Source organism: Barbatula barbatula, assembly GCF_947034865.1.
Source record: "Barbatula barbatula genome assembly, chromosome: 9".
Taxonomy (NCBI): domain Eukaryota; kingdom Metazoa; phylum Chordata; class Actinopteri; order Cypriniformes; family Nemacheilidae; genus Barbatula; species Barbatula barbatula.
The window spans coordinates 24,767,834-24,792,876 of record NC_136772.1 but is presented as its reverse complement, the minus strand read 5'-3'; the positions used below and the strand labels follow the sequence as shown (position 1 = coordinate 24,792,876).

General features: G+C 37.3%; 2 protein-coding genes across 8 annotated transcripts in view; both read right to left on the bottom strand.

The window, feature by feature from the left end:
- The window catches only part of dip2a (disco-interacting protein 2 homolog A), a 50,385-nt gene extending 43,551 nt beyond the window's left edge, over window positions 1–6,834 (bottom strand). For 4 of the 5 annotated variants that reach the window (XR_013787130.1, XM_079464254.1, XM_079464255.1 and 1 more), the window contains exon 1: window positions 6,399–6,834. Coding sequence is in view for 4 of the 5 variants with exons in the window: in XM_079464254.1 (XP_079320380.1) it covers window positions 6,399–6,528 (130 nt within the window). In the remaining variant the exon portion in view is untranslated. The remainder of the gene's footprint in view (window positions 1–6,398) is intronic. The other variant, XM_079464257.1, reaches the window with a different exon arrangement.
- Window positions 6,835–7,041: 207 nt separating this feature from the next.
- cflarb (CASP8 and FADD-like apoptosis regulator b) lies at window positions 7,042–24,530 on the bottom strand. 3 transcript variants are annotated; one of them, XM_079464126.1, is made up of 10 exons: window positions 24,477–24,530; window positions 20,019–20,299; window positions 19,827–19,932; window positions 19,571–19,706; window positions 19,095–19,156; window positions 18,945–19,005; window positions 9,155–9,201; window positions 8,993–9,068; window positions 7,978–8,473; window positions 7,042–7,884 (listed from the first exon to the last, which is right to left on the bottom strand). In XM_079464126.1, the coding sequence occupies exons 2-10, from the start codon at window positions 20,297–20,299 to the stop codon at window positions 7,761–7,763; spliced, it is 1,389 nt and encodes a 462-aa protein (XP_079320252.1). In that variant the 5' UTR covers window positions 24,477–24,530; the 3' UTR covers window positions 7,042–7,760. The 3 variants fall into 3 exon arrangements, with proteins under 3 accessions (XP_079320252.1, XP_079320253.1, XP_079320254.1); XM_079464127.1 differs by lacking the exon at window positions 24,477–24,530 and adding an exon at window positions 20,950–21,037 and having other exon boundaries at window positions 7,328–7,884; XM_079464128.1 differs by lacking the exon at window positions 24,477–24,530 and adding an exon at window positions 20,950–21,037 and having other exon boundaries at window positions 7,328–7,884; window positions 8,993–9,065.
- Window positions 24,531–25,043: the final 513 nt, after the last annotated feature.

Sequence of the window (25,043 nt, the reverse complement as noted above, 5' to 3'; positions counted from 1 at the left end):
GTCATGAATCTGAGAGGCAACTGTTTTTTCAAGAATTTTAGAAAGGAAGGGGAGGTTGGAAATTGGACGGAAATTGTTAAAGTTGCTGGGGTCAGCTCCAGGTTTCTTAAGAATGGGGGTTATTGCAGCTATTTTGAGGGGAGACGGAACAATACCAGTGATAAGCGAGGAATGAATAATTGCAGTTATAAAAGGGGCCAGGGAGTGAATGCACGTTTTAACCAATGTAGTCGGGAGAGGATCAAGTTGGCAAGTTGATGATTTAGATTTGCGAACAAAATTTGTTATTTCAGCAGCAGAGGGGAGAGTGAAAGCAGATAAAAGATGACAAGAAGATGTTTGAACATCAGAGTATGGTTTGAGGGGTGCGATCTGAGGGGATACCTGTTGATGTAAATGATCAATTTTAGTAGTAAAAAATTTCATTATGGAATTACAGGAGTCAGTGGAGTAAAAATTAGGTGGTAGAGAAACAGGTGGACGAAGTGTTTTATGCACCAGTGAAAAAAGTGCTTGAGAGTTACCAGAGCCTAAACTGATTAAATTTGTATAGTAGTTAGACTTTGCAGTGGAAAGAGAATCTTTATAAGAAAGTAAATGGGTATAAAACATTTGTTTGTGGATGTGCAAACCAGTTTTTCTATAAAGGCGTTCCAGTTGGCGACCTCTAGCTTTCAGTTGGCGATGTTCAGAAGTAAACCAGGGTGCAGATTGGGAAAAGGAAACAAACCGTGTTTTTATTGGGGCCAAGGTATCGAGGAGATGGTGTAGGCCACAATCATAGTGACTGAGTAGTTCATCAGGGGAGGATGTGAAGTCGATATTAGGTAGATTGGCAATACCAGAATTTAAAGCTGCTGGGTCAATGGACTTGATGTTACGGAAAGAAATTTGACGTAACAGTTTCTTTTTGAACAGTGTCACCTTAGCATTAAATGAAATAAGTTTATGATCAGAAATGGGAAGGTCATAAGCAGTACAATTAAAAGGAGTGACACCAAAGCAGCAAAGTAGATCCAAGATATGGCCCTTTGAATGGGTAGGAAAATGTATAAACTGCTGCAATTCAAAACTATCAAGGCATGATTTAAAGTCTTTTGTGAGGTAGTTATTGTCATTATCAATATGGATGTTAAAATCACCAAGAAGAATGATATTAGGGGAAAGAGGTGATATAAATGTAAGAAAAGCTAAAAATTCATTAATGAATTCTGAATTTGGTTTAGGTGGACGATACACGGTGGCTACAATGATAGGGGATGGACCATTTAGTTTAATGACAAGAGACTCAAATGACTGATAGAGTGGCATAGAGACAGCCGAGACTTTCCAACTCTCGCGATATATTATCGCGAGACCTCCCCCGCGACCTGTAACGCGGGGTTTACAACTGTAAACAAACCCGGGGGGAGTTGCTTCGTTCAACTGGGAAAAGTCATGTGGTTGCTGCCAAGTCTCTGTCAGAGTAAAGAAGTCATATTTGCGGTCATTAATGAAATCCTGGAGAAAAGGTCCTTTGCCCGAAAGTGATCGGATGTTGTATAATCCAAAGTGGAGATCGTTAAAGTTGTTCTTGTGGGAAACAGAGCTAGCATTAGCAGACCTGGGTAGACTGGTTAGCACACTCTGGTCCACCTTCCTGCTGGATGATCTCGGTTGACGGCGAGATGAAGACCAGAAGGAGTTGATTACGGTGGAAGCATCAATGTTGAAACTCCGTCGAGACCCACGATGAAGATATCTCCGACGAGGTAACCGAGCGTTATCCGGGCCAGGGTGCAGCGTCGATTTTAAAACTGCTGAGGCAGTCGGATTGAAGCAGAGTTTGAGAAGCTCAGCAGTCGAGTATTGAAACATAGCCGACGAGGAACTTGCGAGGAGTAGCGCAGCCATCCACATGAGTATCGCCCACTTGCTGAGCCACATTTTGGTCAAAAAGGAGCCAGTCAAAAGGAGCCAGATGTAGCTGGTATGAACGCAGTAATCGGTGACAGTATATCAACAGGGCAATAAACAGTTAAAAAATTCAATAAAAACTGAAGTTAAAAAGCCCAAAATTAAACAAACAATCGGAGAGCAGCGGCAGCGAGTCGCGCCAGCGTACACTCTCGGTCATTTGCACTTTGAATGCATTAAACAAAGTGCAAAGTACCACAGCAAGGCATCAAGGCACGTTCGTATCCAGTGTTTGCTTCACTTTTGTCTCCTGAGACATCTTCACTTTTACACAGGTAAACATTTTAAAGTGCACAATTACTTAATAAACTATGTGCATTGCTGTGCAAGACATCAGGCTCGACTAAACATACATTTCCTGACCCCGTAAAACAAAATAACAAACTAATGATTCACAAATTTAGTAAATAGTTTATTAAACCAGAACCGGTGCAAAACAAATGAAAAATAAAACAAGTGTTCACTATCTTTGGACAAAAGACATTCAAAATTAAAGTGCAAATTAAGCAGTTGAATATAACAACAGCTTTACTAGCTTGATAAACGGGTATAAATAAATGGAAACAAAATCTCTCAATAGTTTTTAAGAAAGTGCAAAAATAATTTAAAAATCAATTCGCAATAAAGCAGCTGAAATTGAGCAAAAAAGTACTAGCTTTACTGCTTTAGATATTCAAAATAACATGAATCAGATCTTTTTAATGCTTTAGTCACTAAAGCAAAGTCCACTTAACTAAACTAAAGTTTAGTGAAAATAAAATGTAACATCCAAAACAGAAACAGATGAATAAAACACTAGCTTACATTTACATTACATTTTACATTTACATTTAGTCATTTAGCAGACGCTTTTATCCAAAGCGACTTACAGATGAGGAAACATTAGAAGCAATTATAACAACATAGGCAACAAAATACATAAGTGCATCAAACTAGTCCATTAAAGCCTATAGCACAGTATACAAAGCTAAGAATAGTGAGGTTAGTAAGTGTTTTTTTTTTTTTGCTTCCCTAGCTTAGTAAAACTGCACATGTTTGTTGCATTTAACGTGGCATTTTGTGGCACAAAATTCTCATCCAACCAGTGTGCGGTTAAACTTAAAAGCGACACGGGGGACACGTCGCAGCTCCAGATATCTGTTGTAAAACTCACCGCATTGACATCTTTAATTTTTTCGGATATGTGTTTGCAGACATTTCGGTACAGTTTAAGGTAGAGATAAATATTTACGCTTCGGCGTGTCGTACTGCGGCTCCAGATGGTTTATAAGGAGTCTGAAGCCATTATTCGCAACGACGGACAGCGGTTGCCCATCCATGCTGTTCGCTGCTATATGTTCACGTGCACTACGTACAGAGCACGTTGCTAGCGTATGATGTCGCACGTTGCTAGCGTATGATGTCGCACGTTGCTAGCGTATGATGTCGCACGTTGCACAAAGCACAGCCGCCCACGAGAGAGTTTAAGCGCCGGTGTCTCCATGAACTTTTACATCGTCTAGCACAAATTTTATGTCCGATCGGGTATCAGTGACAAATTGCACTTACGTATCGACGCCGATACCCGATGCAAAAATCGGATCAGAGCATCCCTAAAACACATTAGATGAATTTCATGCAGTGTTTTTGTTCCTTTGAAGGGTACTTCACAAATGGAAAAGTCGTTCCAGATAAAGACACATTGTTTTTGTGGGCAAGTGTATTTTAAACGGCCACGTGATGACATACAGGCGTGTTGTTGACCTCTCCAGAGTTCACATATCAAGGCCTCTGTTTACCCTAAACTTCATCAAAACAGCTTGTAGTACAGTATAAAAAAATCATTACGCCTATGGACTGTCCTCACGAAGACAATAAACCAGACGTGTGTGTGTGTGTTCTGCTGACAGGACACATTCCACACACATCTACACATGACTGCCCCGTCCCGTCCTCGAATAGCCACAACACCACCACATCCGGAAAATTCTGCACCAAAACAAATCATAGACAATCATTATAACCAGACCATAAAACCCTTCATCCTCCTGATGTCCAGCTATAGTCCAAAACATCACCATGTGAGTGAAAACACATGCAGGAAAACCAATAGATACATCTGTAGTGTGAAATCCTCTACACGACTCTGTCCAGAACATTTATAGTATATGAGAATAAAACTCAAAGTGTATGAATGAGTGAGAGAGCGTGTGAATGGATCCAGACACATTCATCTGTGGTGTTGTGAGGATGATTCTCTTTGTTCCTCAGTGAAAAGATCTCAAACACAAATCTCTCACATTCACATCCCAGCGCTCTGTCTGTCTGCATTAGACTCGCTCAACACAGAGTGTTTGGAATATTCAAGCTTATAAACTGATCACCATAGTTTAACCATAAAAATCCTGGATATTTGTTAAGATCTGTCGTAGATCTGTGTTTAGTGGTGCAGTTAAAGCATGTTTCATGTGTCTGATGAATAAAGCACATGTTCACCACTCGGCCTTTAGAAACACTGATGTGTGAAATTGTGTGAGGAGACACTGAAGTGACCTTTGACCTCGTGTCACACGCTCATTCCTCACATTTACACATATGAGCGAAACATCTCGCCGGGTACGAAGAAAAATCCAGCTCTATTCTCACAGACAAAGAAGGTTGTTATTGTGCACGATAAACTGATGTCAGGTGATGGAGTTCACAACATTCCAAACAACACATCATCATCATCATCATGAGCTTCTGCAGTCTCATCTATAGAGTCTTTATATGAACACATGATGTACACATGTTCATATCAGTCCATCTCAGAAGAATGTGTTCAGCTTGCTTGAGAAATGACAAGAAAACAGGTCTAGTTCTGCAGAGTGATTCCATTTGTGTTATTCTGTGCTGTGTTCTTCCATAATGTGTAGAAATTAAGAAATGGCCCTGAACCTGCGACTGCGTGTCTGATCTGTACACTGTATCTATGAAAATCTTCTATATATATATATATATTTAGATTTCAAATGTTGGATAATCTCTGGGTCTTCGAGATGAAAAGCGTTCGTCTTTATCTTACTCTTGAAACACAGCTATGGGTTTCTGACAGAAAACACTGAGGATGTCGTTGACATGTTTTGAGTCTCATGGTGTTTGAAGGGTCTTCTGGATCCCGTGAGCTGAAAGTCAATGCAGGATCCTGGAAGTGAAATGAAAATGTGCACCAGCAATCTGTTCCAAACTCTCCTGCCAACACTAAATCAATCCTGCATTAAATACTACTGCCCCCATCCATCCAGAATCCCCCTGAGAGAGAGAGACTCATTCCACCTGCTGAAACCACAGACTGCACATGATCACCACCCAAGACAAAGACATCACCAGCTCTTTCAACATCCATGTGGAATATCCAAGGCTTGAACTCGACAGCATTCGGGCTAAAGAGCTCAAGGACAAAATTCTACAGGAGACATGGAGCAGGTCAAACACCAGCACCCACTGCCCCAAACTAGAGAAATGATTCAACCATCAACTAACTGAACACAGCCCGACAGGGCAAATCATCTGCAGTAATTCTCAATTCCACAACCACATCAACCCGGTGAAACATGAAAAATACAACATCTGCTTTCAAATCCACGAGGATCCACTTCCAAAAATATATGCGTGCCATGTACATTTCTCCGTGCTGTAAATGGACGTCCACTATTATTACATTCAGGCAAACTTTAGCAAATGACCTCTTTGCACAAATAAGAACAGATCATAGAAAATGCAATACCAATAAGAGACTTCATTTATTTATCAACTTTTAATACATTTGGACCCCACAGAGACAACACCCTGCAACAATGTTCCACATGTGTGTATTTCCTTTAAGGGTCAAGCTGAGGTCATTCATGACATGAAGACATGTGTCTGTGAGCTTCCATTACAGTAACCTGAACACCGCTGTAAGTGAGACTTTAAAATCATCATTCACATGAAAGAGTCCAGAAGAGACGGATGCAGCGCCACATGACGTCTAACACATCGATCATGCAGGACAGGAAGTGATGCGCACACTAACAGGAAGCGGATGGGCTGTTTTAGTGACCCTGCTGTGTTCATTTGTGATGTCATTCACACACACACACAAACTTAAAAAACATCACAACAATGACACAATCATGATGAGTAATTGTATATTAATGGACAGTATTTTGATATTCACATGTCTTCAGCACATCTGATCATCACAGTAGGAATATAACCTAGTTTGTTACTTCACTGCTGTGCCTGGGTGAGTCTTCACTGAGCTGTCAGAGCTTCATCATCACCTTCATCATGTCCTTATCACGTGATCACATCATGTATGACCAACTTACACTTGCATGCAATTACACGTCCACGATCATGTGAACCTCTACACACACACACACACATCATCTTTACATCAGCGGCTCGAGCTCAACACAGGCGGAAGATCCGCGACTCACCCTCGGACAGCTCGAGCTCGAGCTCCGCCAGCTTCTCGCGCACCTCCGCCGGGAGAGTGCGCGCGACCGCCGTTGACGGCTCCGACATCAGCATCAATAATCCGGTGGAACCGCGTTCCGCCATAATCATCCGCGCGGGCGAGATCTGTCGTGCTCGGGTCAGCGGGTGGACGCGGCGGGCGGATCGCGTGCAGATGTGAGGAGCGTTCGGGGCGGTTTCATTCACCTTCACGGCTCACCGGAGGACATCGAATGATCCGAGGTCAGATCCGTCAGATCTCCTTAAGGTCGGATTTAAAGACTCGACTCGCCGCGCATACCTGGAGATGTCGTTTCAAATCTCGGTTCAAGTCGCGCAAGTCTCCTCAGCGCGCCGCCAGCGCCATTGCAGTGCAGGAGCGAGCGCGCGCGCGCGTGAATGAGTCCTGTCTCACCTACACGCACACACACACGCACCCACACAAATGACTTTTATGACTTGTGGGGACATCCACGTTTCGTTTATTCGTCCCACACACACACACACACACACACACACTTTCTGTGAACTGTTGGTCTTCAACGACTGGCAACTGAGAACACACATCGCTATATAAACTCTGCATCTAAAACCCGTCAGCAATCAATATAAACACGTGAACTTGGTCTAAACTATTCACATTTATTTTACGAATAAATATTCAGCAAATTAATTCTTTGAATAACAGTTAATGAACCAATTAATGTCAAATAGAATGAACACGTTCACAGTCATCCGTCGGAAACACAACACCGCCGACATGTGGACGATTCACACTATCACAAACATAAACACACACCAGCACGAGCATCAGTCAGATTATGATGGCTGGAAACTGTACAAGAGAAGATGATCATTATAAGGGAATAGGCTGAAGATCATAATAAAGATAACTGTGTGGAGAGAATTATAACAGATGCTGTGTTTATTAAGGACCAGCACGTCACAGTCTGTTTATGAAGACTAGACCATGTTAAGAGTTATAAAGAGATTGTAAACCACCACCAGAACTAAAATAGGATATTTATTTATTTCATATAAACATCGAATGCCATTTCAAGTTGACAGTTTAGATGTCAAACACTCTTGAGATCGTTTCATGTCACATGACGATCAGTCGCTCATTGTGAGCACGTGATGAACACATGATATGATCATGTTACCTCGTATGGGTTTCAGACTGTGAAACATTTCTAGCAAAATTACAATTAAATGCAAATTAAAAATAATTGATGCAATCAATCCTAACATCATAGTGATATTGTCGAATGTGAGTAAGGGTTAGAGATGAAAACATATCTTTACTTTCACACAACTTCACTCATGAACATCAGGGCTGAGAATCATAAATACAGATTCTTTCTGAGAGTGTGTCTTAGTTTTAAAACAGAAGATCCTGGACATGGGCTGTCGTGTTTAAACACTTCACGATTCACGGCCGTGTGCACATCCAGCAGATGAGTCCTCCTGTTACACACAAGCAAGACACAAGAGTTATTTCATGCCTGAGTTGTCATCACACACGGCTGGATAATAAACTCTATTTCGTGAGGATAGTACCTGATGTGTCCGTCATGTAAAGCAGACGTGAGAGCGTTCAGGTACACAGACTGATGTTCTGGGGTCTTCAGCTGCTTCTCTTGACTGGAGCAGTGACTCCAGAAGATGTCTGCGTCCGTCGGGACGCTCCTCGCTCGACCGTCCGTCTCCAGGTCTCCGTCATCATGACCTCTGAACCCCACACACCTCTGAGGCTCAGAGACGTCGTACGTCTGGATGAAGAAGAGTTTGGGTTTGCCGGCCAGACCGGGGGAGGAGTCTGCGGTGAACAGGTGTCTGATGGTGTCCAGGTTGAGTCCGGTCCTGTGTCGGTCAGTGTCCAGCAGATGTGATGAGCGACGGCTGCGGCTGATCAAACAGCAGATAAACGCACACGAGCTGTAGTGATCCCGCTGACGGGCGACGTCCATCAGAACAGACATGACGTCTCTCAAGCTCAACAGCTTGTGTTTCATCACCTGGAAACCTAAGAGTGTGAAGGTTTTCTCCAGCACATCTGTGTGTGAAACAGAGAGACATTAACACCAGTCGAAGGTTTGAATCTCATGTAATACATGGACTGATGAAATAGAAACTTAACTGTACTGTTCTGTGTTTCAATCCTTGGAAGCAGATTATCATTTGAATTCAAATTGATTCATTAGAATCAGACTTGAGTTATTTGAAATACATTTAAGTCATTAGATTCGGTCTTGAGTCATTTCAATCAGTTTTTATTAACTGGAACCAGATTTTAACCATTTGAATTACATTTGATTCATTAGAATCAGAATCGAATCATTTCAAACTGATTTGAATCATTAGACTCGGACTTGAATCGTTTGAATTAAATTTGATTTATTACAATCAGACTTGGTTAATTTCAATCAGATTGGAAACATTTACATACATGTAAATAATAAGAATTAGATTTGAATCATTTGGATTTCATTGAAATCATCTGAATCAGACTTGAGTCATTTACATCAGATTTGAAGGATGTACTGAATATAAAAGTGTGCTGGACATTTGTCACCTGTTTGTGTGCCGATGCAGTCGATGATTAAGCACACTCCTCTAGGATCTGTCTGCATACTGTACACTTCAATCTGCTGTGAGAAATCACACCGATAGCCTCATCATCACACGTCACACATCACGTCACACACACTAAAGACACGGCTCTCATCATTCTTACCTGACTACACACACCAGGTGTGTCTTTCTGTACAGCGGTCCTCTTACCTAAACAAGACCAAGAGTGAATTAAATAACACACATGATGCACAGCTGCACTACTTCATGTTGTTGTAAACTAGTTGTGTAAACTTAAAAGTTCACCTTTATACACTCAAAAGGGAGTCAACAAGTATACTAGAACTATCACTCGCTACATAAAGAATAAATGAAGTATACTAGAACTATCACTCTATCACTCACTACATAAAGAATAAATGAAGTATACTAGAACTATCACTCGCTACTTAAAGAATGAATGAAGTATACTAGAACTATCACTCGCTACTTAAAGAATGAATGAAGTATACTAGAACTATCACTCACTACATAAAGAATAAATGAAGTATACTAGAACTATCACTCTATCACTCACTACATAAAGAATAAATGAAGTATACTAGAACTATCACTCGCTACTTAAAGAATGAATGAAGTATACTAGAACTATCACTCGCTACTTAAAGAATGAATGAAGTATACTAGAACTATCACTCGCTACTTAAAGAATAAATGAAGTATACTAGAACTATCACTCGCTACATAAAGAATAAATGAAGTATACTAGAACTATCACTCGCTACTTAAAGAATAAATGAAGTATACTAGAACTATCACTCGCTACTTAAAGAGTAAATGAAGTATACTAGAACTATCACTCGCTACATAAAGAATAAATGAAGTATACTAGAACTATCACTCGCTACTTAAAGAATGAATGAAGTATACTAGAACTATCACTCGCTACTTAAAGAGTAAATGAAGTATACTAGAACTATCACTCGCTACATAAAGAATAAATGAAGTATACTAGAACTGTCACTCGCTACATAAAGAGTAAATGAAGTATACTAGAACTATCACTCGCTACATAAAGAATAAATGAAGTATACTAGAACTATCACTCGCTACATAAAGAATAAATGAAGTATACTAGAACTATCACTCACTACATAAAGAATAAATGAAGTATACTAGAACTATCACTCTATCACTCACTACATAAAGAATAAATGAAGTATACTAGAACTATCACTCGCTACATAAAGAATAAATGAAGTATACTAGAACTATCACTCGCTACATAAAGAATAAATGAAGTATACTAGAACTATCACTCACTACATAAAGAATGAATGAAGTATACTAGAACTATCACTCTATCACTCACTACATAAAGAATAAATGAAGTATACTAGAACTATCACTCGCTACATAAAGAATGAATGAAGTATACTAGAACTATCACTCGCTACTTAAAGAATAAATGAAGTATACTAGAACTATCACTCGCTACTTAAAGAATAAATGAAGTATACTAGAACTATCACTCGCTACATAAAGAATAAATGAAGTATACTAGAACTATCACTCTATCACTCGCTACATAAAGAATAAATGAAGTATACTAGAACTATCACTCGCTACATAAAGAATAAATGAAGTATACTAGAACTATCACTCGCTACTTAAAGAGTAAATGAAGTATACTAGAACTATCACTCGCTACATAAAGAATAAATGAAGTATACTAGAACTATCACTCGCTACTTAAAGAGTAAATGAAGTATACTAGAACTATCACTCGCTACATAAAGAATAAATGAAGTATACTAGAACTATCACTCTATCACTCGCTACATAAAGAATAAATGAAGTATACTAGAACTATCACTCGCTACATAAAGAATAAATGAAGTATACTAGAACTATCACTCGCTACATAAAGAATAAATGAAGTATACTAGAACTATCACTCTATCACTCGCTACATAAAGAATAAATGAAGTATACTAGAACTATCACTCGCTACATAAAGAGTAAATGAAGTATACTAGAACTATCACTCGCTACTTAAAGAATAAATGAAGTATACTAGAACTATCACTCGCTAGATACAGAATAAATGAAGTATACTAGAACTATCACTCTATCACTCACTACTTAAAGAATGAATGAAGTATACTAGAACTATCACTCACTACTTAAAGAATGAATGAAGTATACTAGAACTATCACTCGCTACATAAAGAATAAATGAAGTATACTAGAACTATCACTCGCTACTTAAAGAATGAATGAAGTATACTAGAACTATCACTCGCTACTTAAAGAATAAATGAAGTATACTAGAACTATCACTCGCTACTTAAAGAATAAATGAAGTATACTAGAACTATCACTCGCTACTTAAAGAATAAATGAAGTATACTAGAACTATCACTCGCTACATAAAGAATGAATGAAGTATACTAGAACTATCACTCGCTACATAAAGAATAAATGAAGTATACTAGAACTATCACTCGCTACATAAAGAATAAATGAAGTATACTAGAACTATCACTCGCTACTTAAAGAATAAATGAAGTATACTAGAACTATCACTCGCTACTTAAAGAATAAATGAAGTATACTAGAACTATCACTCGCTACTTAAAGAATAAATGAAGTATACTAGAACTATCACTCTATCACTCACTACATAAAGAATAAATGAAGTATACTAGAACTATCACTCGCTACTTAAAGAATAAATGAAGTATACTAGAACTATCACTCGCTACTTAAAGAATAAATGAAGTATACTAGAACTATCACTCGCTACTTAAAGAATAAATGAAGTATACTAGAACTATCACTCGCTACTTAAAGAATAAATGAAGTATACTAGAACTATCACTCTATCACTCACTACATAAAGAATAAATGAAGTATACTAGAACTATCACTCGCTACTTAAAGAATGAATGAAGTATACTAGAACTATCACTCGCTACTTAAAGAATAAATGAAGTATACTAGAACTATCACTCGCTACTTAAAGAATAAATGAAGTATACTAGAACTATCACTCGCTACTTAAAGAATGAATGAAGTATACTAGAACTATCACTCGCTACTTAAAGAATAAATGAAGTATACTAGAACTATCACTCGCTACTTAAAGAATAAATGAAGTATACTAGAACTATCACTCGCTACATAAAGAATAAATGAAGTATACTAGAACTATCACTCGCTACTTAAAGAATGAATGAAGTATACTAGAACTATCACTCGCTACTTAAAGAGTAAATGAAGTATACTAGAACTATCACTCGCTACATAAAGAATAAATGAAGTATACTAGAACTATCACTCACTACATAAAGAATAAATGAAGTATACTAGAACTATCACTCTATCACTCACTACATAAAGAATAAATGAAGTATACTAGAACTATCACTCGCTACATAAAGAATGAATGAAGTATACTAGAACTATCACTCGCTACTTAAAGAATAAATGAAGTATACTAGAACTATCACTCGCTACTTAAAGAATAAATGAAGTATACTAGAACTATCACTCGCTACATAAAGAATAAATGAAGTATACTAGAACTATCACTCTATCACTCGCTACATAAAGAATAAATGAAGTATACTAGAACTATCACTCGCTACATAAAGAATAAATGAAGTATACTAGAACTATCACTCGCTACTTAAAGAGTAAATGAAGTATACTAGAACTATCACTCGCTACATAAAGAATAAATGAAGTATACTAGAACTATCACTCGCTACTTAAAGAGTAAATGAAGTATACTAGAACTATCACTCGCTACATAAAGAATAAATGAAGTATACTAGAACTATCACTCTATCACTCGCTACATAAAGAATAAATGAAGTATACTAGAACTATCACTCGCTACATAAAAAATAAATGAAGTATACTAGAACTATCACTCGCTACTTAAAGAATAAATGAAGTATACTAGAACTATCACTCGCTACATAAAGAATGAATGAAGTATACTAGAACTATCACTCGCTACTTAAAGAATAAATGAAGTATACTAGAACTATCACTCGCTACTTAAAGAATAAATGAAGTATACTAGAACTATCACTCGCTACATAAAGAATAAATGAAGTATACTAGAACTATCACTCTATCACTCGCTACATAAAGAATAAATGAAGTATACTAGAACTATCACTCGCTACATAAAGAATAAATGAAGTATACTAGAACTATCACTCTATCACTCGCTACATAAAGAATAAATGAAGTATACTAGAACTATCACTCGCTACATAAAGAATAAATGAAGTATACTAGAACTATCACTCGCTACTTAAAGAATAAATGAAGTATACTAGAACTATCACTCGCTACATAAAGAATGAATGAAGTATACTAGAACTATCACTCGCTACTTAAAGAATAAATGAAGTATACTAGAACTATCACTCGCTACATAAAGAATGAATGAAGTATACTAGAACTATCACTCGCTACTTAAAGAATAAATGAAGTATACTAGAACTATCACTCGCTACATAAAGAATGAATGAAGTATACTAGAACTATCACTCGCTACTTAAAGAATAAATGAAGTATACTAGAACTATCACTCGCTACATAAAGAATAAATGAAGTATACTAGAACTATCACTCGCTACTTAAAGAATAAATGAAGTATACTAGAACTATCACTCGCTACATAAAGAATAAATGAAGTATACTAGAACTATCACTCGCTACTTAAAGAATAAATGAAGTATACTAGAACTATCACTCGCTACTTAAAGAATAAATTAAGTATACTAGAACTATCACTCGCTACTTAAAGAATAAATGAAGTATACTAGAACTATCACTCGCTACATAAAGAATAAATGAAGTATACTAGAACTATCACTGTATCACTCGCTACATAAAGAATAAATGAAGTATACTAGAACTATCACTCGCTACTTAAAGAATAAATGAAGTATACTAGAACTATCACTCGCTACATAAAGAATAAATGAAGTATACTAGAACTATCACTCGCTACATAAAGAGTAAATGAAGTATACTAGAACTATCACTCGCTACTTAAAGAATAAATGAAGTATACTAGAACTATCACTCGCTAGATACAGAATAAATGAAGTATACTAGAACTATCACTCTATCACTCACTACTTAAAGAATGAATGAAGTATACTAGAACTATCACTCACTACTTAAAGAATGAATGAAGTATACTAGAACTATCACTCGCTACATAAAGAATAAATGAAGTATACTAGAACTATCACTCGCTACTTAAAGAATGAATGAAGTATACTAGAACTATCACTCGCTACTTAAAGAATAAATGAAGTATACTAGAACTATCACTCGCTACTTAAAGAATAAATGAAGTATACTAGAACTATCACTCGCTACTTAAAGAATAAATGAAGTATACTAGAACTATCACTCGCTACTTAAAGAATAAATGAAGTATACTAGAACTATCACTCGCTACTTAAAGAATAAATGAAGTATACTAGAACTATCACTCGCTACTTAAAGAATAAATGAAGTATACTAGAACTATCACTCGCTACATAAAGAATAAATGAAGTATACTAGAACTATCACTCTATCACTCGCTACATAAAGAATAAATGAAGTATACTAGAACTATCACTCGCTACATAAAGAATAAATGAAGTATACTAGAACTATCACTCTATCACTCGCTACATAAAGAATAAATGAAGTATACTAGAACTATCACTCGCTACATAAAGAATAAATGAAGTATACTAGAACTATCACTCTATCACTCGCTACATAAAGAATAAATGAAGTATACTAGAACTATCACTCGCTACTTAAAGAATAAATGAAGTATACTAGAACTATCACTCGCTACATAAAGAATGAATGAAGTATACTAGAACTATCACTCGCTACTTAAAGAATAAATGAAGTATACTAGAACTATCACTCGCTACATAAAGAATGAATGAAGTATACTAGAACTATCACTCGCTACTTAAAGAATAAATGAAGTATACTAGAACTATCACTCGCTACATAAAGAATGAATGAAGTATACTAGAACTATCACTCGCTACTTAAAGAATAAATGAAGTATACTAGAACTATCACTCGCTACATAAAGAATAAATGAAGTATACTAGAACTATCACTCGCTACTTAAAGAATAAATGAAGTATACTAGAACTATCACTCGCTACTTAAAGAATAAATTAAGTATACTAGAACTATCACTCGCTACTTAAAGAATAAATGAAGTATACTAGAACTATCACTCGCTACATAAAGAATAAATGAAGTATACTAGAACTATCACTCTATCACTCACTACATAAAGAATAAATGAAGTATACTAGAACTATCACTCGCTACATAAAGAATAAATGAAGTATACTAGAACTATCACTCTATCACTCGCTACATAAAGAATAAATGAAGTATACTAGAACTATCACTCGCTACTTAAAGAATGAATGAAGTATACTAGAACTATCACTCGCTACTTAAAGAATAAATGAAGTATACTAGAACTATCACTCGCTACTTAAAGAATAAATGAAGTATACTAGAACTATCACTCGCTACTTAAAGAATAAATGAAGTATACTAGAACTATCACTCGCTACTTAAAGAATAAATTAAGTATACTAGAACTATCACTCGCTACTTAAAGAATAAATGAAGTATACTAGAACTATCACTCGCTACATAAAGAATAAATGAAGTATACTAGAACTATCACTCTATCACTCGCTACATAAAGAATAAATGAAGTATACTAGAACTATCACTCGCTACTTAAAGAATAAATGAAGTATACTAGAACTATCACTCGCTACATAAAGAATAAATGAAGTATACTAGAACTATCACTCGCTACATAAAGAGTAAATGAAGTATACTAGAACTATCACTCGCTACTTAAAGAATAAATGAAGTATACTAGAACTATCACTCGCTAGATACAGAATAAATGAAGTATACTAGAACTATCACTCTATCACTCACTACTTAAAGAATGAATGAAGTATACTAGAACTATCACTCACTACTTAAAGAATGAATGAAGTATACTAGAACTATCACTCGCTACATAAAGAATAAATGAAGTGTACTAGAACTATCACTCGCTACTTAAAGAATGAATGAAGTATACTAGAACTATCACTCGCTACTTAAAGAATAAATGAAGTATACTAGAACTATCACTCGCTACTTAAAGAATAAATGAAGTATACTAGAACTATCACTCGCTACATAAAGAATAAATGAAGTATACTAGAACTATCACTCGCTACTTAAAGAATGAATGAAGTATACTAGAACTATCACTCGCTACTTAAAGAATAAATGAAGTATACTAGAACTATCACTCGCTACTTAAAGAATAAATGAAGTATACTAGAACTATCACTCGCTACTTAAAGAATAAATGAAGTATACTAGAACTATCACTCTATCACTCACTACATAAAGAATAAATGAAGTATACTAGAACTATCACTCGCTACTTAAAGAATAAATGAAGTATACTAGAACTATCACTCGCTACTTAAAGAATGAATGAAGTATACTAGAACTATCACTCGCTACATAAAGAATGAATGAAGTATACTAGAACTATCACTCGCTACATAAAGAATAAATGAAGTATACTAGAACTATCACTCGCTACTTAAAGAATGAATGAAGTATACTAGAACTATCACTCGCTACTTAAAGAATAAATTAAGTATACTAGAACTATCACTCGCTACTTAAAGAATAAATGAAGTATACTAGAACTATCACTCGCTACATAAAGAATAAATGAAGTATACTAGAACTATCACTCGCTACTTAAAGAATGAATGAAGTATACTAGAACTATCACTCGCTACTTAAAGAATAAATGAAGTATACTAGAACTATCACTCGCTACTTAAAGAATAAATGAAGTATACTAGAACTATCACTCGCTACTTAAAGAATAAATGAAGTATACTAGAACTATCACTCTATCACTCACTACATAAAGAATAAATGAAGTATACTAGAACTATCACTCGCTACTTAAAGAATAAATGAAGTATACTAGAACTATCACTCGCTACTTAAAGAATGAATGAAGTATACTAGAACTATCACTCGCTACTTAAAGAATAAATTAAGTATACTAGAACTATCACTCGCTACATAAAGAATAAATGAAGTATACTAGAACTATCACTCGCTACATAAAGAGTAAATGAAGTATACTAGAACTATCACTCGCTACTTAAAGAATAAATGAAGTATACTAGAACTATCACTCGCTAGATACAGAATAAATGAAGTATACTAGAACTATCACTCTATCACTCACTACTTAAAGAATGAATGAAGTATACTAGAACTATCACTCACTACTTAAAGAATGAATGAAGTATACTAGAACTATCACTCGCTACATAAAGAATAAATGAAGTATACTAGAACTATCACTCGCTACTTAAAGAATGAATGAAGTATACTAGAACTATCACTCGCTACTTAAAGAATAAATGAAGTATACTAGAACTATCACTCGCTACTTAAAGAATAAATGAAGTATACTAGAACTATCACTCGCTACATAAAGAATAAATGAAGTATACTAGAACTATCACTCGCTACTTAAAGAATGAATGAAGTATACTAGAACTATCACTCGCTACTTAAAGAATAAATGAAGTATACTAGAACTATCACTCGCTACTTAAAGAATAAATGAAGTATACTAGAACTATCACTCGCTACTTAAAGAATAAATGAAGTATACTAGAACTATCACTCTATCACTCACTACATAAAGAATAAATGAAGTATACTAGAACTATCACTCGCTACTTAAAGAATAAATGAAGTATACTAGAACTATCACTCGCTACTTAAAGAATGAATGAAGTATACTAGAACTATCACTCGCTACATAAAGAATGAATGAAGTATACTAGAACTATCACTCGCTACATAAAGAATAAATGAAGTATACTAGAACTATCACTCGCTACTTAAAGAATGAATGAAGTATACTAGAACTATCACTCGCTACTTAAAGAATAAATTAAGTATACTAGAACTATCACTCGCTACTTAAAGAATAAATGAAGTATACTAGAACTATCACTCGCTACATAAAGAATAAATGAAGTATACTAGAACTATCACTCGCTACTTAAAGAATGAATGAAGTATACTAGAACTATCACTCGCTACTTAAAGAATAAATGAAGTATACTAGAACTATCACTCGCTACTTAAAGAATAAATGAAGTATACTAGAACTATCACTCGCTACTTAAAGAATAAATGAAGTATACTAGAACTATCACTCGCTACTTAAAGAATAAATGAAGTATACTAGAACTATCACTCGCTACTTAAAGAATAAATGAAGTATACTAGAACTATCACTCGCTACTTAAAGAATAAATGAAGTATACTAGAACTATCACTCTATCACTCACTACATAAAGAATAAATGAAGTATACTAGAACTATCACTCGCTACTTAAAGAATGAATGAAGTTTACTAGAACTATCACTCGCTACTTAAAGAATAAATGAAGTATACTAGAACTATCACTCACTACATAAAGAATAAATGAAGTATACTAGAACTATCACTCGCTACATAAAGAGTAAACGAAGTATACTAGAACTATCACTCGCTACATAAAGAATAAATGAAGTATACTAGAACTATCACTCTATCACTCACTACATAAAGAATAAATGAAGTATACTAGAACTATCACTCACTACATAAAGAATAAATGAAGTATACTAGAACTATCACTGTATCACTCGCGACTTAAAGAATAAATGAAGTATACTAGAACTATCACTTGCTACATAAAGAATAAATGAAGTATACTTATGTTTTAAGGGATTACACATAATAAACAGAGTGAAGGGTTTTTCTGTGTACTCACCACAGAGTTGAGCATTGCAGAACACTGATGATGACGATGAGATGTCAAATGAGCTGCTTACCTTCACATGACAAACAAATATGATATTGATTATAATATAGTCGAGTAAATGTCATCTAATCTTAATCAAAGATACATTTCATCTCTTACTGATGCTGTTGTGTTGAGCTGCTGTTTGACTGCTGGTGAAGTTCCTTGTTTTGTGTTTAACACTGAAAATGCAAATATCGGTTATTAATGAAACTGATTTCATTCATCAGAAATTCCTTTGAGCTCATTTCGCAGGAATGATGAAGCACATGAAACCACGATGGACACAGAAAGCAGATGTAACGTCTCTAGAAAAAGTTCTCATGTGACTGTGATCTCACTTCCTCATATTTCTAGTTTTCTGCTCATAGTAAACCAGCCGCAGTTTCATAAGTTGTCTCTGGATTTTTCAGTATTTTTAGATGGTCTAGTTGGATTATGAAGTGATATTGATGAGCGTTTGGATCTTTGTGTTTTTCACAATATAACTTCTGCAGGTGTTACAGTCAGAGGATCTGAAGCGGACGTCTCTAAACGCCTCGGAGCATCTGCAAACATTTCACATTAAACATGACGATGATGAAGATGATGTTCACCTTTCTGCTGGTAATGTCGGATTCTTTTGGCCAGATCAGCTCTGTGAATGGATCTCATTAAATGTTCAATTCTGTCCGTCTTGTCACTGGAGAGCTGCTCAACTTTCTCCAACTCCACAACGATGTCTAAAAAACTCTGCAAAGAAGAAATATTCTCACATGTATTTTCAAACTACAGTCAAGTGTCAAATCAAATAACACAACACCATCAACAAACTGATGTCAAAGCGATAAAGTCCCAGCAGATGATTGATACCTGGATGTGTTGCGCTTTGTGTTTGGGTAAAGTGTCTCTCAGGAGGAATGTCAATGACTTCAGGTCATTTGTGTCCATGTCTTCACTAACATCAGCCATCAGAACTCTATCACACACAAACACACAGAGAGTCAACACTTCACATCACGAGTATGAAGAAATCCACACGTATACCTGCGAGAGGTGAATCACCTGTACTCTGACACGACTCGGCTGTTCTCCAACATCCCCTCAACGGTGCCCTTACTAGTGCTCAACACGTCCCGCAGCAGGTCATAGCGTTTGATTCTCAGCATGAGCTCCGTGAGAAACACGTGGTCAGTGTTGGTCATTCGGCAGAGCACAGAATGTAACACTGATCTGAGATTAGAGGTGCAGGTGTCCGTCTGAAGAGCTCCACATAGATAAAACAGACGCTTGCATTCATCTGTGCTGAGTTCATCTGTGATCTGACTGATGATGTCACCAAACATCTGAAAACAACAACAACAACAACAACAACAACAATATTATAAAAGGGGAAAAATTCACTGGTGAGATCACTTTAAAGTCTGTGATATTTCATCTGAGAAAGAGAGACAGAAATCTCACAACATGTCTCAAACTGAGCTCAGATGTGTCAAGTCTGCAAGCAAAAGTCAACAATATTAAAGATCTCATCATGAACTCAAACATTTCTCAAGCTCCATGAACTCCATTCATTCGTTTAATCCGTCATCTGAGTAATACTGTGGATTTATCATCGCTCATGAGACGGATGATTCATGGGTTTCACAACTGCATTTAACAGAAAATCAAGGTGTATGATGTCACATAAACTCAATGAATCATGCTTGCTCCATCTTAAAGTGAAATGTTTGGACTTTGTATGAGTCAGACCGCAAACCGGACGGTGATTGATTCATTCCTGATCAATACAAATCATCTTCTGTCACACAGTGATTTATATAAATAACAAGATAAATGAGTGTTATATTCTTTGAAAAACATTGGTTAGATTAGTAAGGTTTTAAGATCAGGGCTCTGATGCCGAGTGGGTTTATCTGAAGATGTCAATAACATCTCAAATCACTGTTACATGTAAAAGTACCAAATATGAAAAAAGATAAATGTACATTCTTACCTTGAGAGAGCCGTTCTTTCAGCTAAAGGAAGCAAAGTGAATATAAATACAAAGCGTTGGCGGAACACATTGTCAGTTTTTCTGACGTGAAGGAAAGAGGAAGTGATGGTGACATGTAGAGGAAACTGGGCTTTTCTCACCCACACAGTCTCACTTCAGCGCTTACATGAATGTGATGATGAACCCACTTTATATAATCAGCTGTAACAAGAAATATTTTAAATCAATAAACGCGTCTTATAAAAAAGGTGTTCATAAATGCTAATCACTATAAGGTCACTATAGGGGATGCATCATGACTTCAAAGGGGACGGGTCCAGCTTCCGTCAAGGACCCCAGCTAACAATTTTTCCATTCTTTCCCTAGAACGTATATATACAGGTATGTATATATATATATATATTAATTTTTTACAGCTCAATTTTATATATTGCGCAAACTGGCAGTCTTTTTAGTGTATAAACAAACCTCACAGCTCTGTAAAAAATTGGCTTTTGAAAACTTAGTGAAATGACCATATTTGGCCATTTAAAATAAAATAATATTGAATAACAATTCAAAAAATCACATTTACAGAAAGTATGCAGCCCTTAACAAAACTTATCAATTAAGATGTTTATTGAACTGTCTATTTAATAAGAAACAAACCTGAAACCAGATTCAGCGAGAATTCCTTGTTATCTGTTGTGATCCTCATGATCCAAACAAACAACAAGATCATGCAAAGCATGATGGAAATGTTCAAGATGTCGGTGAATATGCAAAAGTACCGTAGACTGATGTTGTCATCAAGAACCTTCACACCCTACTACACTCCTACACCCCATCAAGAGCCTTCACACCCTACTACACTCCTACACCCCATCAAGAACCTTCACACCCTACTACACTCCTACACCCCATCAAGAACCTTCACAACCTACTACACTCCTACACCCCATCAAGAACCTTCACACCCTACTACACTCCTACACCCCATCATGAACCTTCACACCCTACTACACTCCTACACCCCATCAAGAACCTTCACGCCCTACTACACTCCTACACCCCATCAAGAACCTTCACGCCCTACTACACTCCTACACCCCATCAAGAACCTTCACGCCCTACTACACTCCTACACCCCATCAAGAACCTTCACAACCTACTACACTCCTACACCCCATCAAGAACCTTCACAACCTACTACACTCCTACACCCCATCAAGAACCTTCACGCCCTACTACACTCCTACACCCCATCAAGAGCCTTCACGCCCTACTACACTCCTACACCCCATCAAGAACCTTCACACCCTACTACACTCCTACACCCCATCAAGAACCTTCACACCCTACTACACTCCTACACCCCATCATGAACCTTCACACCCTACTACACTCCTACACCCCATCAAGAACCTTCACACCCTACTACACTCCTACACCCCATCAAGAACCTTCACACCCTACTACACTCCTACACCCCATCAAGAACCTTCACACCCTACTACACTCCTACACCCCATCAAGAACCTTCACACTCTACTACACTCCTACACCCCATCAAGAACCTTCACACCCTGCTACACTCCTACACCCCATCAAGAGCCTTCACACCCTACTACACTCCTACACCCCATCATGAACCTTCACACCCTACTACACTCCTACACCCCATCAAGAACCTTCACACCCTACTACACTCCTACACCCCATCAAGAACCTTCACACCCTACTACACTCCTACACCCCATCAAGAACCTTCACACCCTACTACACTCCTACACCCCATCAAGAACCTTCACACCCTACTACACTCCTACACCCCATCAAGAACCTTCACACCCTACTACACTCCTACACCCCATCAAGAACCTTCACACCCTACTACACTCCTACACCCCATCAAGAACCTTCACACCCTACTACACTCCTACACCCCATCAAGAACCTTCACACCCTACTACACTCCTACACCCCATCAAGAACCTTCACACCCTACTACACTCCTACACCCCATCAATAACCTTCACACCCTACTACACTCCTACACCCCATCAAGAACCTTCACAGCCTCCTACACTCCTACACCCCATCAAGAACCTTCACACCCTACTACACTCCTACACCCCATCAATAACCTTCACACCCTACTACACTCCTACACCCCATCAAGAACCTTCACACCCTACTACACTCCTACACCCCATCAAGAACCTTCACACCCTACTACACTCCTACACCCCATCAAGAACCTTCACACCCTACTACACTCCTACACCCCATCAAGAACCTTCACACCCTTACTACACTCCTACACCCCATCAAGAACCTTCACACCCTACTTCACTCCTACACCCCATCAAGAACCATCACACCCTACTACACTCCTACACCCCATCAAGAACCTTCACCCTACTACACTCCTACACCCCATCAAGAACCTTCACACCCTACTACACTCCTACACCCCATCAAGAACCTTCACACCCTACTACACCCCATCAAGAACCTTCAAACCCTACTACACTCCTACACCCCATCAAGAACCTTCACACCCTACTACACCCCATCAAGAACCTTCAAACCCTTACTACACTCCTACACCCCATCGAGAACCTTCACATCCTCCTACACTCCTACACCCCATCAAGAACCTTCACACCCTACTACACTCCTACACCCCATCAAGAACCTTCACATCCTCCTACACTCCTACACCCCATCAAGAACCTTCACACCCTACTACACTCCTACACCCCATCAAGAACCTTCACACCCTCCTACACTCCTACACCCCATCAAGAACCTTCACACCCTACTACACTCCTACACCCCATCAAGAGCCTTCACACCCTACTACACTCCTACACCCCATCAAGAACCTTCACACCCTACTACACTCCTACACCCCATCAAGAACCTTCAAACCCTACTACACTCCTACACCCCATCAAGGACCTTCACACCCTACTACACTCCTACACCCCATCAAGAACCTTCACACCCTACTACACTCCTACACCCCATCAAGAACCTTCAAACCCTTACTACACTCCTACACCCCATCAAGAACCTTCACACCCTTACTAAACTCCTACACCCCATCAAGAGCCTTCACACCCTACTACACTCCTACACCCCATCAAGAACCTTCACACCCTACTACACTCCTACACCCCATCAAGGACCTTCACACCCTAATACACTCCTACACCCCATCAAGAACCATCACACCCTCCTACACTCAGGGCAGGGTTAGGATTCATTATTTATTAGTCAAAGGAGCATGAAAAGATGACACAAGTGTGAAGAAAAGGAACACTCTGAACAGAGCGTGACCCATCATCCTGCAGAAACCAATTCATCAAAGAGAGACAAAACATAGCTAACATTATGTAAAGCTACCACCACACACTCGGAATGTTTTCTGTGGATTTCAACCCATGCTAACACATTAAATAATAAATTGAATTGGCAACATTTTTTAATCTGTGTTTCACAAAAACTTGTTTCACAAAAAAGCAGAGTACCAAACCAACCTTGTAGCCAATCAGCCGTGGAACACAGTTGGAACATTGGAGGACTATAAAAAACGGAACACTGAAAAGTTTCAGCAAGAAGCACAGCATTAATGATAAATGTATATTAATCACTGCTTTGGTTTACAGATATTGTAGTTGATAAATTAACGTAGTGCTCAAAAGTGATGTTTTCATAATTTGTTTGAATATATTATTAAAGGTGTAATAAAGAACTTGTATGCGTGTTGAGTATTGAATATGAACTAAAGCTCAGTTTGAAGTATTGAAACAACAAATGATTATGGCTGATTAATTATTGATATTTATTTGGAGATAACAAAGGTTATTTTTGTCAAACAGGGTGCTGATTTTGGAGAAACACTTTCCTTGAGGAAATGAATAGCAAATAAACTGGCATTGTATGGATGTATAAGAATTGTATAAAGTATTGCAAAGTTATTGGATAAACAGAGTATATTTAAACGAAAGGTGGTCATCCCTGCTCCTAGAGATCAATTGTCCGGCTCAGATTCACTGCAAAATCCTTTATATCACTTTCAAGTGACCCTAGAGACCCAAGAGATC

Bases quoted from the DNA above. Each gene is read 5' to 3' on its own strand.
- cflarb (XM_079464126.1), bottom strand. From the start codon at position 20,299: ATGTTTGGTGACATCATCAGTCAGATCACAGATGAACTCAGCACAGAT. The intron at 8,474-8,992 runs GTGACAAATGTC...TTTCACACACAG, and splicing joins CTGCATCGGCACACAAACAG to ATGTGCTGGAGAAAACCTTC. The intron at 7,885-7,977 runs GTACTATCCTCA...TGTGTGTAACAG, and splicing joins TTACATGACGGACACATCAG to GAGGACTCATCTGCTGGATG.